This window comes from Ammospiza nelsoni, chromosome 8, assembly GCF_027579445.1.
Source record: "Ammospiza nelsoni isolate bAmmNel1 chromosome 8, bAmmNel1.pri, whole genome shotgun sequence".
NCBI classification, from domain to species: domain Eukaryota; kingdom Metazoa; phylum Chordata; class Aves; order Passeriformes; family Passerellidae; genus Ammospiza; species Ammospiza nelsoni.
The window spans coordinates 32,410,989-32,426,695 of NC_080640.1; the positions used below are offsets into that span (position 1 = coordinate 32,410,989).

The 15,707-nt window shown below is 52.9% G+C and overlaps 1 protein-coding gene across 1 annotated transcript; it reads right to left on the minus strand.

The window, feature by feature from the left end:
• Positions 1-176: 176 nt before the first annotated feature.
• ERLIN1 (ER lipid raft associated 1) lies at positions 177-15,576 on the minus strand. The gene is given in 13 exon segments (XM_059476615.1): positions 177-2,937; positions 2,939-3,082; positions 3,853-3,932; positions 4,196-4,285; positions 4,756-4,847; positions 5,712-5,770; positions 6,225-6,298; positions 7,182-7,307; positions 8,816-8,877; positions 12,331-12,377; positions 12,729-12,810; positions 14,005-14,158; positions 15,532-15,576. Coding segments are annotated over 12 exon segments (1,020 nt in total). The 5' UTR covers positions 14,118-14,158; positions 15,532-15,576; the 3' UTR covers positions 177-2,886.
• Between the last annotated feature and the right edge of the window lie 131 nt (positions 15,577-15,707).

Genomic DNA, 15,707 nt, shown 5'->3' on the forward strand with positions numbered 1-15,707 from the left:
CCCTCATGCTCAGCACCATCCTGGCTGTCCTGGCTTTGGGCACAGGCTCCCAGGGTGGCACTCACTGCAGCTGAGGACATCCACACCATGCAGTGCTGCTGCAGGGGCACAGGTAGAGGGGTCCCCCCACTTCGTGTGCCACCAGCCCTAGGACACATAAAACCATCCCAAAAAAAAATGGTAACAAAATAATTTTATTCTGCTTTATCAAAAGAACTGAACTGTGAATGTAAACCTGACCGGATGTATCGTGTTTCCTCAGGGAGATGTGCATCCAGGGACAGACCCCTTTAGTCACAGGCCCACACGGGCCATGGGAGCAGAGAGAAAAGCCAGTTCCATCCCAAATCCTGGCTGCAGCCACGTCCCTGCTCACAGCTGGGGCTCAGAGGGCAGCACAGCCCACACCAGGGTGACAAAGCCGTGGCCACCCCTCCTGCACACACACGCTGGGGCTGGGGAAGCAGGGCAGGGTGGGGAGGCTGCTGCAGAAGGCACTGGGCATCACACATGCTGCTGCAGGAGCTGGGACATGGGGGCATCCCCTGGGGTCCCTCAGGCCATGTGGGGAGGTGGGAGATGCACACAGAGGGACACTGAGCCAGTGACAGCCACTCAAGGCAAAGCCACGGCTCAGGGAGGCACAGCCAGGCTCGGATCCAAAGGGAAGCTGCTCCTCCTGCCCTGGACATCCTGCTCTGATCACTGCAGGAGAGCTGGGAACTGCCTGGGTATCGCTGCCAGCAGTGCCCCTCTGCCCTTGTCACCTCCAGGCTGGCAGAACCTACTCTGCCCAGCCATTCCTGATGCCCAAAGTGCCCAGCCCCAGTAACACATGGAGGAAATCATGGACACCACACTCCTGCCAGCATTGCCTCCAGCAGTGCTTCCAGCCTATAAAGCCAGCTCTCATCCCAAAATCCAACCAAAGCAGTGCTGGGGTGAAGGGAGCTCTGTGCCAAGGGCCTGCTGCAACACTGAGGAGGTGCCAGGGCACAGATGAGACTACACTGCCTCCTCAAAGCCATCCCACAGCAAAAAAAGGGACCCTGCAAGCCAAGCAGCACTTCCAGGAGACATTTCAAACACTATGAGACACACTGCCACCCCCTCTCTGCCCTGCTCCTGCCATGGCTGGGCTGGAAGAGGAGCTGGGATCCTGCAGCAGAGCATCAGCTGAACCTTGGGAGTCTGCAGGCAGACAGAGAACAAGAAAGACCACCCAAAACTGCTGTGAAGTCCCAGTTATGTCTGAAAGGGCAGGGCCAACACAACCCAGAGATGGAGGAGGGCAGCCAGGGCAGGAGCAGGGACAGCAGGAGACTGTCCATGTGCCACTGGGGACTCTGCCACCCCTGAAGCCCAGCCACACAGGGTGGGGACACAGCACTGCTCCTGTGGGGACACCACCAGCACAGGCAAAGCTGTTTTGGGTTCAATGTTTCTCCAAGGCAGCAGTTAAACACATCCCTCACCATGAGGCCGCAGATGGAGCCAGGGACAGAAGATCCCAACAGGTCAAGTGGCCAGAGTGTCACCAGCCCCTCCAAGGGTGGCATGGCTGCTCTGAGGGGACAGGACAGCAGGAGGGATGCACAGCACAGGTCTCTGAACATGCAGCAGGCAGTGCTGGGTGCTCCCAGCTGGAGGATGGCATTCCAGCTCTCCCCAGCTGCTTCCCCCGGTGTTGCATCCCAGATCCTCACAGAGCATGAGGAGGAGCAGGTCCTAAAAGCAAGCACACCCTCACAAGCAGGGGAGGAAGGAGGGAAAGCAGAAAGCAGGTTTGTCCCAGCAGATTCCCCCCTCCCCAAGCACCTCTCCCTCACCCTGCCATGGCAGGAGCAGGGTTGGATATATCACAGACAGATCAGGACAGGAGATCCATCTGCCAGCAAGCCTGGCCAGGGATGAGAGGACAGGGACACACTCCTTGCCATGGCTGCTCAAGGACATACAAAGCAGGTCCCACTCCCTGGAGCAGTGGATTTTGCATGAAGGAGCAGAGATGCCTCACCTACTTTGCAGCTGAAGTGTCAAACATCTGATCTGCTGCACAGCAGGGTCCTTTCACTCCCCTCTTCCCCTTCACTTTGCCAGCATGGCAGAGCAGTGGAAATTCAGCCCCCTTTCCCTGGTGAATGACAGGGAGGCTGGAATCTGAGCAAACACTTGCCAGGCTCTGTTCCCAACCAGCTGCTCCAAGGTGCTCCTGAAAATCTGAGGCAAATAGACTCAGCCACCCAGTGGGAGCACCACAGTCAGTCCCAAGGCTCTCTTGCTTGCAGAGAGGGGTCACAGAATCCCTTCAGAGGTTGCTTCCTCCAAGTCATTATCTAGCACTGCTGTCTGCAGGAATATCATGGCTGTGCAGATCCTACTCCCAAACCTATTCCACAGCAAACCACTCTGGCCAAGGAGAGTCCACTCCACTGGAGTCCTTGAGGAGAGCGAGACAGCATCAGCAGAAACCTTCACCAAGCAAAGCTTCAGCAGCAGGACAAGGGGAACCTCCTCTTCACTCAGCCAGGAGTGCTGAGCAATGACCAGTGTGCAGCAACACAGCACTCAGAGCCACTCCTTCCTGCTAAATAACTGCACCTACCCCGGGAGGCTTTCCTGCTGTCGGTCCTTTAATATTCCAGTATAGGTATGTTAGTACAGGATTATCCCTCCTTTGGAAGCACCAATTTCACAGGGGGACAAACAGAAGAGGCAGAGCCCTTGTGATCTGTTGCTAGAAGAAAATCAGCCCAGCTGCCACCTATAGACACAACAAGTGCAGGCAGGCAGGCAGGGGCTGCATCCACCCCAGGCACAGGGCCTCGTGCTGAGCTACACCGGGCTGGCTCCCCGTGCCCCCTCAGCCACTGCTCTCCTCGCCTCTCAGGGGGCTTTCTCCAGGGCTCTCTGGGCTTTCCTGTGCAGGAAGGCTGCTTTGCTGGGCAGTCCTCAGGCTGGCCTGCTGGAAGGCACAGGAGTCCAGGAACACGCCGGGGATGCGGTCGCCGAAGTACAGCTTGCTGTTGGCAGCGATGGCCTGGTACTTCATCAGCTCCAGGTACTCAGGGGTCAGCTTCAGCTGCAACAAACAGACACCAGAGACCCTAAGAGACAACTTGCTGTGCCCTGTGGTGCTAGGTTTCATGTCAGACAGCCCTTCATGGGGTGTTGTCAGGACCCAGGACATCCCTCTGGCTCTCCTGAGCAGCCAAGAGCCCTGCCAGGGGTCTCACAGAACCCAAAAATGCCTGTGTGGTTTTGATTATCACCCACGGAGCAAGTTCCCAACCTTAGATGAAGATCTGCAAGCCATAACAAATAAAGTAGAATGACACTGAATTTATCACGGGGTGAAAAAGTAGATTTTGGGGTTTTTAGAATGGAGGTTCAGGGGGCAAGATGGAGGGATCTGGGTATGTCCAGCCTTTCTTCTTCTTGGCCTCCATCTTCTGCTGTGATGTTGGCACTTTTGGATTGGTTTAGAGTAGAAGCTCACAGTCTAACATAGGTGATAGGTATTGGGAAGTAATTGTAAACATTGTATATGTAGCTTTTAGTATAAAGATGTAACACCGCCCTGAGGGCAGGCAGAGTGCCTGGACTGTTGTGCTGAGCAGAACTCAGCAGGACAGGAGAAAGAATTTTACAGATAAGATACAATAAACAACCTTGAGACCGAAAAATGAAGAGCCCTGACTCTTTCATCAAGCTCTGGGCTGGGAAAAGAGACTTTCCAACTTTTCTTGGGGTCACTGTGACCAGCTAGAGACCCCAACAGGGTGTGGGGCTGTCAGATCAAGTGTTCTCCCAGTGCTGCCCAGAGTGAGTGAGCAGCTCCCCAGAGCTCACCTTGTTGGAGTCAGCCAGCTTCCGAGCAGTGTAGTACTCAGCATCAGCTTTGGCCTTCTCCCTTGCCAGGAATGCAGCATCTGACACAGCAGGAAAGAAAGCATTAGGAAGTGAAGGGCCCCATATCACACTGAGCACCTGAGCCCTCATCCCACGGGGACCAGCTGAGCCAGGAGTGCCTGTGACAGCCTGGCTGGCCTTGTACCTGCCCTGCAGCTCCTGGAGAGCTCCATGCACGGGGCAGGAACCATCCCAGTGCACAGCCCTGCACCCTGCAGCACCCTCAATGGCTTCTGCAGGTCTGAGGCTCCTCCACCTGCCACAGCCCCAGCAGGGTGCTCACCTTCAATCTCAGAAATTCGCTTCTCCGTTTCCTTCTCCATGATCTTCTGCTGGTAGTGGATCCTGGCCACCTGAGCAGCCTTCTCTGCCTCTGCAATCACAAAGGGCCCAGCTGGGAAATCTGCTCCTCAGGCCTTGAGCCCCAGCAGCCTGATCCCAGCACCTGGCTGCAGGCTCTGCCACACATCCCTGCTCCCTCCTCCCCACTCAGTGCCAGGCTGTGCTCCAAGCAGCAGAGTTTTCTGCCTTTCTTTACAGGAAGAAAACAATTGTGTTGTGTTTTCTGGTGTCTGCAGAGCTCAGATCCTGTTTACAAGCACAGGGACATGGAGCTCCAAGCCCAAGCAGCTTTTCCAGCAGAGTGATTCCCTCCATGCCTGCTGCAGGACAGAGGTGCTCCCTGCTCTGCTGCTGTGGGATTTTCATCCAGATGTTCCAACAGCTGCTTGTGCAGCCTGGCTGAGCCTCCCTCATGGAGCTGCCAGTGAGGAAGACAATGTCCTGCCCCAGCTGAGCAGGGAGGGCAGGAATGGAGGCTGAGCCTGTGCTTGGTGACATTACCAATGAGTGCTTTCTTCCTGTCTGTCTCTGCCTCCTTCTCCACCACCTTCTGCCTCTGGGCTGCAATCAGCAGCTTGGTCTTCTCAGCCTCCCTGCAAGGGGAGAAGTGTTATCCTGGGGAAAGGGAATGAGGGGCAGTACTGGGGTACACAAAACTGGGAGTACTTTGGACCTTATCAGCATAAGAGATGTGATAAACAAAATGCCTTGGCAAGAGCAAACAGAACTTTGAGAATTAAATCAAGACTGCAAGAAGATTCCATTTCAGACTGGTTTACCAGAAAAAGAAAATTACATTGATTTCTGCAAGCAAGAGATGTTTAAAATGTATAAGTTTGTTTACGTGATTATTAACACAATCACTGTAGTAAAACATTACTAGTCTTTCTAGAATAAGTATATAAGTAGTTGTACCTCGCAATAAATTTGGATTCTTTGACCATGTCAATGCCTGCCCCATCCCTCCAATTGCTGACAGAGCAGCTCTGCATCCCAGGAGAGGCCCTGGGGACAAGGGGCCAGCCAGCTGCCAGCTCCCTGCTCACAGCCACGGGGACTGGCTCTGTCTGCAGCTGTATGAGCACACACACAGGCCAGGGGAGGGACCATCCCCCTCTCCATCTGGCCACATCTGGATGCAAGTCCAGCCTGAGGCCTTCAGGATGAGGAACAGGGCAATGTGAGCTGGAAGCTGGGCCTGCTCAACCAAAGGTTGAGACCTAACAGCATCTCCTTCTGCCCAAAGGCATCCCAGGGATCCTGCAGGGGAGCTTACAGGGAAGACATCAAGCCCCTGAGCCCTGATTTCAGCATGGAAATGGAAAACAAAAGGCACAAGTGCACTGCCTGGAGCTCACCTCTCACTCCCTGAGCACCAGGACAGAGCTTTCCAACAGCACTGTACCTGTGCAGGACCCTCAGAAGTAATTAATGCAATTTTATGCCCTGTTACTCACATCAGCTCGAAGTTCCTCCGGATGGCCTCTGGAATTTTGGGTTTTGTGACACGCACGGCCTGTGGGAGCACACTCTGAATGAAACACCTTGATGCAGTATCAATAACCAAGATATCTCTTTGCAAAACCAGCTGCAGTGCTGTGGACAGTGGTGCCTAATCCTCCTGTGCAACACAGCTGAGCATGGTCACTCTCCCAGAGGTGTGCCACATTTCCATTTCCTGCCATCCATCCCATCCCATCCCATCCCATCCCATCCCATCCCATCCCATCCCATCCCATCCTCCCACCAGGGACAGAGGCTCCAAGCCCCATCCAAGCTGGCTTTGGACACTTCCAGGGATCCAGGGGCAGCTTCTCTGGGCTCCCTGTGCCAGGGCCTCACCACCCTTAGCACAAAACATCCATCTTTCAGTTTAAAACTTGCTGTCCCTTGTCCTGTCACTGCAGGCTTTGGCAAAAAGTCTTTCTCCACCTTTTAAAATCTCTCATTATTGAGAGGCCACAACCCACCTGGATGGTGAGACCTGGTGCCATGACATTGAGGTCTTTCTGCAGGGCCAGCTTCAGGTTCTCATCTATCTGATCTGTGTTTGGAGGACAAAAGAGAGAGCAGTTGGTTTATCATGTTTTCCCCCACAGCTTGTGTGGCAAAGAGCCAGCAGGCCCTGAAGAGCAAGTAACTCTAGAGTGTGGGATAAGGATGCTTCCTGAGACATGCTGTACATTGTTTCCCCTCCTGTGCCCCCTGAAAAACATTCCCAAAAGGAGACTCACATGTTGGTGACTAGAAAAGTTCAGCTGTTGATGGATTTGTGTTATCTGAACTAAGTGCAAGTGGCTTTCAGCATCTCAGCAAGACAGAATGCCCAGAGCCTGTGGTAGAAGTATATCCCTTCTCAGCACCTGGACTTGGGAGTACATTAATACTAAAATTCTGACAACCTTTTATCTGCCATAAGGCAATTTTGCCCTGCTCAGCCACTCAGGAAGGAACAGAACTTGTTCTGTCTTTGGGTTTGGAGCACAGGTCCACCAAGGAAAGAATGACCTGTGCTAATTCCTGAAGCACTGCTACCTCCCTGTGAAAAACCTTCCAGCCCTCACTTGCTGGAGACAGCCAGGAGGAAGCTGTGAAAGTACAAAAGTGAATTCAACAACAGAATTCAGCAGGGGATTAAAAGCAGAAGCAGAACAAGACAAATCCACTGTCACAGTGAAGGCCACAGGCATCATTGCACACACAAGAGCAGAGTGGCTCTGCTGAAAAAAAAGGTGGAAAAAGACTCAAATCAAATTTCCACATGCAGATGGGGAAAGACAGAGACACCTGAGTCACTGGAGTTACAGGGGAAGAGGCAGATGGATGTAAAAGGAGCTGGATCTACACTGCAACTCCAGCACAGGGCCAGTGTGGTGCAAGGGGCTGGCTGGAAGATGTTCCAGGAATATTCCAGAGGATGCACTCACCAAAGAGCTCAATGTACACCTCCTGCAGGGTGTGGGCACTGCAGAACTGGTTCAGCTCGTGGTGGATTTTGTTGAAGATCAAGGTCTTGTCGTAGTCAGCGGTGTAATTCCTGACGATGTCGTACACTGGGGAAAGGAGAGAACACCAGAGCTCAGCCCTGGCACCTGTCAGGGTGTCAGGGAAGCAGTGCAGCACTGGGACAGGGCTTTTCCAGGGTAGCCAAAGCCCCAGCTGCCCTGCCCTGCTGTCAGGTGCTGCTAGGATTACACAACTTCAAGGAGCACCATGGCAGGATGTACTGCCTGGTCCTGTTTTACCATCTGCATAAACAAATGGAACAGCAAAGTCTCACCAGGACCTGCATGCACAGGTACTGCTGGAAAGTGAAAACAAGGATCACTCCCATTATTGAAGCCAAGCAGATCCTGCACCAAAAGGAGCATGGTCAAGGGAGCGGATTCTCTCCCTCTGCTCCTGTCGCTGACCGACACGAAAGAACACAAGCACACCACCGCTTTCAGGTGAAGGGAAAAAAGGGAAGTTTTATTCTCTGACTCCACTATTTATAGTTTTACAAGAGTGACAGTGGATTGGAAGGTGACAGTGACACCTCTGCAATGCCACAGGTCAAACCAACAGTCCATCAACTCTCTCCTCCTCCATAAAGGAATGAAAAACAATGAGTTGTTTACAGAAAGTGCGTGGGAAAGTTCACTACAAGAATGTCAACATCAGAAGGCTTAGAAAATCCTAGAAAACCAGGGTGACATGCTCCTGCTGAGGCCCCACCTGGAACCCTGTGCACAGTTCTGGCCTGCTCCCCCAGCACATGAGAGGACACTGGAAGTGTTGGAGCAGGTCCAGAGGAGGCCATGGAGATGCTGAGGGCTCTGGAGCATCTTCCCTGTGGATCCAGTCTGGGAGAGCTGGGAATGCTCAGCCTGGAGAAGGGAAGGGTGTGTGGAGACCTCAGAGCTCCTTCCAGGGCCTGAAGGGACACAGAGGAGCTGGAGAGGGACCCTGCAACAGGAACTGGAGGGACAGGACACAGGGAATGGGTTCAGACTGACAGAGGGGAAATTTAGGTGAGATAAATGGAAGAAATTCTTGGCTGCGAGGGTGGGCAGGCCCTGGCACAGGGTGCCCAGAGCAGCTGTGGCTGCCCCTGGATCCCTGGCAGTGCCCAAGGCCAGGCTGGATGGGGTTTGGAGCAGCCTGGGACAGTGGAAGGTGTCCCTGCCATGGCAGGGGATGGGATGGGCTAAGCTTTAAGGTCCCCTCCAGCCCAAACCCCTCCATGAATTACACCAGGAATTCACCCTCCAGCGCCTCAGCAATGCTGGAGTTTTGCATTAAGCTGTGCTGCTGAACAAAACAAGCTGTCTGTGTCTTTGGGGTGGTGAAATGAAAGGGCAAGAGGCTCCTACAAGGGTTTTGGCTCTGCAATTTTCTCTGAGCTGAGCTGGAAGCACCTGGGACCAACACTACAGGACCAGGAGCTGTAAGGGTAAAAACAAATGGAAACAGAGGGAAGTTCTGCTGGCATGGAAAAGGCAAGTCCTGCAAACCAAGCCAGAGCTGCCCCAGGATGAGTGAACACAGTCACAGGAACCAGGCTGGAAATACCAAATACCTGCATATGGGGCCAGCTTGTTCACAACTTCTATTCGGTCAATGTAGATCATAACACCACCACTGCAAGGGAAAGACACTCATCAGCCACACTGCAGCTGCGAACAGCCAACAGATTTAAAGCAAAGGCATCTTTATCTCTATTTTAACAGATTTAAAGCAAAGGCATCTTCATCCCTCTCTTAACAGTTAACAGACTTAAAGCAAAGGCATCTTCCTCCCTCTTCTAACAGATTTAAAGCAAATGCATCTTTATCCCTATTTTACAATATTCTGGGCATTTTGCAATGAGATAACAGCCAATCCCAGACTTCTCTCTGCATAAATCCAGCAAACCTGCAAAGCACTTTCTTTCCCATTTCTGATTTCCTACTCAACCAGCCAAAGGAAAACTTTTCTGATCAGGAACGTGGCTGCAGCTCTCAGGAAAGCAGAGGGGAAGGCAGCAAGGACAGCAGGTGACATCTGCCACCAAATGCAGACACACCTCAGCTCTTCTGGGCAGCAACACATGGCAAACAGAAAAAGCTCTTAGTTTAATTCACAATCACTAACTCCAGCAGGAGCTTGGCAAGGCCCAGGAGAAAGGAAGGAACAAAGCACATGGCAGACTTCAATCCACTGGAGCTCTCCAGGAACACCACAAGAACCTCAGCAGAGGCAGCCTGCAGGCAATCCTCTCCCCCAAAAAGGATGGCAGGAAAGGGGGAATCAGAGGCCAGGCTTGTCCCCAGCCTCTGCTCTTGCTGCTGTGGCTTTCAGAAAGCCATGCCCAGCCCTGGGTACCTGTAACACCAGACAAAAGCACAAACTCTACAAGGAAGAAAAAAACCTTTAACTTTCAACAGCTCTAAGTCTCTTGAGAGCCTCATTTTAAATCAGAAAACTCCTGCCATGATGTCCTTGGGACAAAGGCACATCACAGAGCAGAAGCTTCAGCAGGAACTGTTTAGAGACAGCTCATTCCTGGCAGTGCAACTCCCACATTCCCAAACTCTGTCTCTGTGATGTTTTAACTCAAACAGATCCCCCATGACAAACTCCTTTTCTTATTCTGCAGATCTTGATCTCTGACAGCTCAAAGCCAGATCTGCAGGAAATAAAAAACAACCTGAACTTGCCTGTGTCTGTGTTCTTTTGGAAAAGGCCTCCCAAGCCCAGCCTGTTCTTGCTCCAAACCTGCTTCAGGACAACTATGAGCTAAAATCACTGGTGATGGATGGCCCTGATCTGCTGCAAATGCAGCATTTTGATTTTAAAGGGATGTCAGAAAGAAAAGGAGAGTGTCTGCATCACCTCCCTGGCAGGGAAGGGTCTGAAATGGCACCTCAGAGCTGTGAGGGCTGCCTGACTGCCACCACCTCCCACAGCAACCTTGCTGAGGGACAGTAAATGGGATATCACCCACTGTTATTCCATTATTATCAATAATTCAGAAGTGTTTATGTGGTGTGCTGGGGGATAAGGGCATTTTATCAGTCCTGCTGGTCATGCCACAGGAGATGGGACACAGGTAGCAGGAAGACTCTGGAAATCCTCACACAATTCAGGATCCAACTCAGGGTTTAAAATCTCTATTTAATGTGTTCACTGAATGCTGCCAGGTACAAACAAGACAAAAAACTGGGGATGGGACACCCACACACACTCAGAAGCTTCCAGATATAGATAAGGACACAGGGAACAGGAACATAAAGAGAAAGCCAGCCCTTAAAATGTGGTAGTTTGATATGTAAACACAAAACCTGAAACTGTTTGGGCTCTATTCTGGTAGCAGACTTTGAACTGGGACAGTGGCAGTGCAGGTGTGCTCCAGTTGTTATTTATAAGCTCATGTTTTACCATGGAAATGTGGATGCAAAGCTTGGGCACCGAGCAGCCACAGACTTTGGATCCCAAATGCAGCCACTGAAAGGCTCCTGCAGCACCACCTGGGCAGAGGGCAGGGCTGCTGGGACCTTTGGTCAGGGTGAATTCAATCATTAACTGAGAGCTGCTTTCACCAGCTGTCTGCTGCTGTAAAGCCCATTTTTACTGCCTGCACCTTCCCAACCACCTGCATTGCACAACTGAACCCCACAACGCTGAAATTCAACAGGAGCTTCATTTCCAGCTCCTAAATCACAGAAGCACAGAATGGTTGAGGCTGGCTTTGGCCTCAACCTTTGACATTTTGATCTTGTTTACCTCACCACAAAAAAAGGTGGAAAAAGACAAGGCCCTGAAGTGACAGGGCAAGGGAAATGGGTTCAGACTGACAGAAGGGAAATTTAGGTGAGATAAATGGAAGAAATTCTTGGTTGTGAGGGTGGGCAGGCCCTGGCACAGCTCTGGCTGCCCCTGGATCCCTGGCAGTGCCCAAGGCCAGGCTTGGAGCAGCCTGGGACAGTGGAAGGTGTCCCTGCCCATGGCAGGGGTGGCACTGGATGGGCTTTAAGGTCCCTTCCCACCCAAACCATTTTGTGATTCTGTGAAAGCTGCAGCACTGAACACTAACATTATTTACAGATACTCCTGAAAAACCTTCAGATACTCCTTTAGGATCTAAAATTAAAACCACAAGACCTTTATAGTAATATTTAAGCCCCAGCAATGTCTGATGCTGAACAACTCCAAAAAAGTTAATATGGGTTAAACCTGATCAAAATTAACTCTGTTTTACTAAGAGTGCCACTAACATTCACCTTTTAATTTCCATGTGATCACTGTGTGCCACCATTCCAGCCACCACCGATTTAATTTTTTAAACAGAAATTTTGTTGAGGACCCTGAATGTATAAGATAAGGATAATAACCATGGTTTTTGGTATTTTTTTTTAATCCTGAAGAGTCATCACTTTAACTTGTGGATGAACCAACACAACAGGATCTGTGACCCAACTCAGACCTGTAACCCAACAGGATCTGTAACCAGCCCTCTCCTCCTGCTTGTTACAACTCAAGCAGCTGACAGAAGAATCAGCCTGATTATGCAGCAGGAATTTCATCTGGAAATGAACTCCCTCCCATCAGGAAGATTCCCACTCCCAGTCTCCTTCTGCCCATTGCTGGGGCCAGCACCTGTATCAGCCACAAGACCCAGAGTGGAAATAACCAGGGCACAGCAAAGCACAAGCAATGGGGTGTCAGAATAACTGAGGGGAGAAGCCCAGAAAAATTCAAGATAACATCACAATAAATGCAAAGATCCCTCACTGCACAAGCAATGGCGTGTCAGAGTAACCAGAAAAATTCAAGATAACATCACAACAAATGCAAATATCCCTCATTGCACAAGTAACAGGGTGTCAGAGTAACTGAGGGAAGAAGCCCAGAAAAATTCAAGATAACATCACAATAAATGCAAACACCCAGCAGCTGAATAGCAGCTCCAGCAAGAGCCAGTGTTCCCCCCTGTACTGTTACACTGTGTACATTTGGGATTAATTTTATGGCAGGTGCTTTTACTCCCAAATCCCAATGTCCCAGCCCTGCAAATGACCCCAGGGAGTGCATAAATCCAAGTGGAAGCCATACCTTGTCCCACAAGGCACATTCTTCACTTCATCAGTCTGCAGCGTGGTCTGAAACACAAACACAGCAGCATTCACAAATCTGGCTCACAGGGAGGCCCACACTCCCACAGTGGCACCACAGAGCCAAAATTGTGTCCTGTGCCTCCCTGGTGATGGTTTCAGGTGTGGGCAGAAGGCAAAGCTTCTCCTCCCCTGCCTTTTGGGAGATGCACAGGCAGCTGTGCCTGTTTCCCTGCTCTGGAATGCCAGGAAACAGTGACAGCCACAAACACGGACTGTCCCCCTGAGCAGGACATGCCAGCCCCAGCAGTGCCACACACACACACACACACATGGTGGGTGGGGAGAGCTTCCAGGAGGACAAGTCCTGGCTCCCCAGGGGAGGGAGAGGGCACTGACCTGCACGGATTTGAAGGTGGTGATGAAGGGGAGCATGATGTGGTAGCCAGGGCCGCTGGGGCTGGTCAGCAACGCTCCACCCCTGAGGAGAGGGAGGAAAACAGCCTCAGGAAGGGGGCAAACAGCAAGGGCTGCCTTGGAGGGCCAGCTCAAACTGCCAGGGGTCACAGAGAATTGCATCAGTGCTCTGAATTCACCAGCAATTCCCCAGCAAAGGGCTGAGTGCACCCGATCTCTGCCTGCTGCAACTTTGCATGAAGCTTTAACTCTTGGAGCAGGCAGCTACTGCTAAACCCTCCCAGCACTGCAACACTGCACAGAGCTGCAAGAACGTGGATTTCTCCTCTAAATATTTCTCTGGTAACCATGGAAAATCCAGCCGTGGATGTGATGCTGCCAGTTTGGGTTTTGGCACAGCCCCTCGCCCAGAGAAAAGCCCTGGGGTGTTAATGCTCAGCAGGATTGTGGTTAAAGGGAACTGGGGGACATTTGGGGTCTCTTAGCAGTCCTGGTTAATTCTTTGAAGCAAAAGCTGGCAGAGGTGTCACCCCCTCCCCAGGAACTGTGCAGTCCCCCCAAGTGCTGCACATTTTGCAGAGTGCTCTTTCCTTTAGCCCTCAGTTTTTCCTCTTCTCCTCTATGGATGCTGTTGGTGTGCACATTAAATTGGCTGCTTTTGTTCAGTTCCCCCTCACTACACAAAATTGAAATTTGTCTAAGTAAAATAACAGTTCTACACAAGCTAACAATAAAACTGCAACCTCTGTACTCATTTTTTTCCTTGAGTGGCACAGTCTCTAGGTCTTTACAGATAAAGCAATCCGATAAAGGGTCTTTACAGAATTTATTGTGCTTTATTCCATAAAGAACATTTTTACTTTCTAAATTTTTTGCGTGCTGAGTGGGAAGGGCAGGGAAAACATTCCAAGGCACCAACACTGAGAGTTCTGGCCGGGTGACAGTTTGGGACAAAGGTGACGGCTCTTGCTGGGTGACAGTTTGGGACAAAGGTGACGGCTCTTGCTGGCACAGGGGGAAATCAGCAGATGCCAGCAGGCAGGACAGACGCAGAGCTCTGCAATCAGTTTGTGACAAGGGGGAATGAGAGGCAGGAGAAGCAGCTCAGAGACCCGAGGGTGAAGGGAGCAGGAGCAGCCAGGGCTGCCCACACAGGGGGAAACCGGAGGGGAGCAGAGGACAGAGCAGTGCCAGGGGCAGGGATGGGTGCCAGGGATGGGTGCCAGGGATGGGTGCCAGCCCAGGAGGGGCTCCGTACCTGTAGTACACGGCCAGGTGTCCCTCCTCGACCCTGTGGATGGCGGAGTAGAGCAGGAAGACCAGGAGCCCGGTGGCGGCGGCGGCCGCGGCCCCGGCCTGGGCCATGGCCATGCTCGCATCCCCTCCCGGCCCGGGGCGCCGCGGGCCCGGCCCTGCACGGCGACAACGGAAATACACCCGTTACACACCGGACACGGACAGGGCCCTGCACGGCAACAACGGAAACACACCGTTACACACACACCGGACACGGACAGGGCTCTGCACGGCAACAACGGACACACACCCGTTACACACCGGACACGGACAGGGCCCTGCACGGCAACAACGGAAACACACCGTTACACACCGGACAGGGACAGGGCCCTGCACGGCAACAACGGACACACACCCGTTACACACACACCGGACACGGACAGGGACAGGGCCCTGCACGGCAACAACGGACACACACTCGTTACACACCGGACACGGACAGGGACAGGGCCCTGCACAGCAACAACGGACACACACCCGTTACACACACACCGGACAGGGCTCTGCACGGCAACAACGGACACACACCCGTTACACACCGGACACGGACAGGGCCCTGCACGGCAACAACGGAAACACACCGTTACACACCGGACAGGGACAGGGCCCTGCACGGCAACAACGGACACACACCCGTTACACACACACCGGACACGGACAGGGACAGGGCCCTGCACGGCAACAACGGACACACACTCGTTACACACCGGACACGGACAGGGACAGGGCCCTGCACAGCAACAACGGACACACACCCGTTACACACACACCGGACAGGGCTCTGCACGGCAACAACGGACACACACCCGTTACACACCGGACACGGACAGGGCTCTGCACGGCAACAACGGACACACACCGTTACACACACACCGGACACGGACAGGGCTCTGCACGGCAACACCGTCAGCGGGACACACCCGCTGCTGCCACAGGCGGGACAGGGACAGGGACTGCCCCCGGCCCGGCCCCGCGCTGCCCTGTCCCGCCCCTATCCCTATCCCGTACCTGCCCCCAGCCCTACCCCGTCCTGTCCCGTAGCTGTCCTTACTCCACAGCTATTCCAATCCGTATCTCAGGCTCTATTCTTTAGCACAATTCTTGCCCCGTACCTGTCTCGCAGCTCTCCCTAGCCTTCATCGCAATCCCTGTCCTGTACCTGTCCCTATCGTTTATCCTAATTCCTGCCCCGTTCCTTTATCCCAATCCCGTTCCTTTACCCCGATCCCTTTCCTTTACTCCAATCCCAATCCCGTTCCTTAATTGCGTTCCCTGTCCCGTTCCTTTATCCCATACCTTTATCCCGTTCCCTGTCCCGTTCCTTTATCCCGATCCCTGCCCCAATCCCGTCCCTTTAGCCCAACCCCGTTCCCTGTCCCGTTCCTTTATCCCGATCCCATTCTTTTATCCCGTTCCCAGCCCCATACCCGTCCCGTTCCTTTATCCCATACCTTTATCCCGATCCCTTATCCCGATCCCTGTTCCGTACCTGTCCCGTTCCCCACGTGCTGCCGAGGCCGCGCTCCCACCCCCGCCGCGCACGCGCGCCGGCGCGCGGCACCATGGGCGCGCCACGTCGGCGCGGGGCGATGACGTCACCGCACGCCCGGGTTGCCAGGCAACGGCGTGCTGGCAATGGCGGCGCGGCAGCGAGCAGGCCTCAGA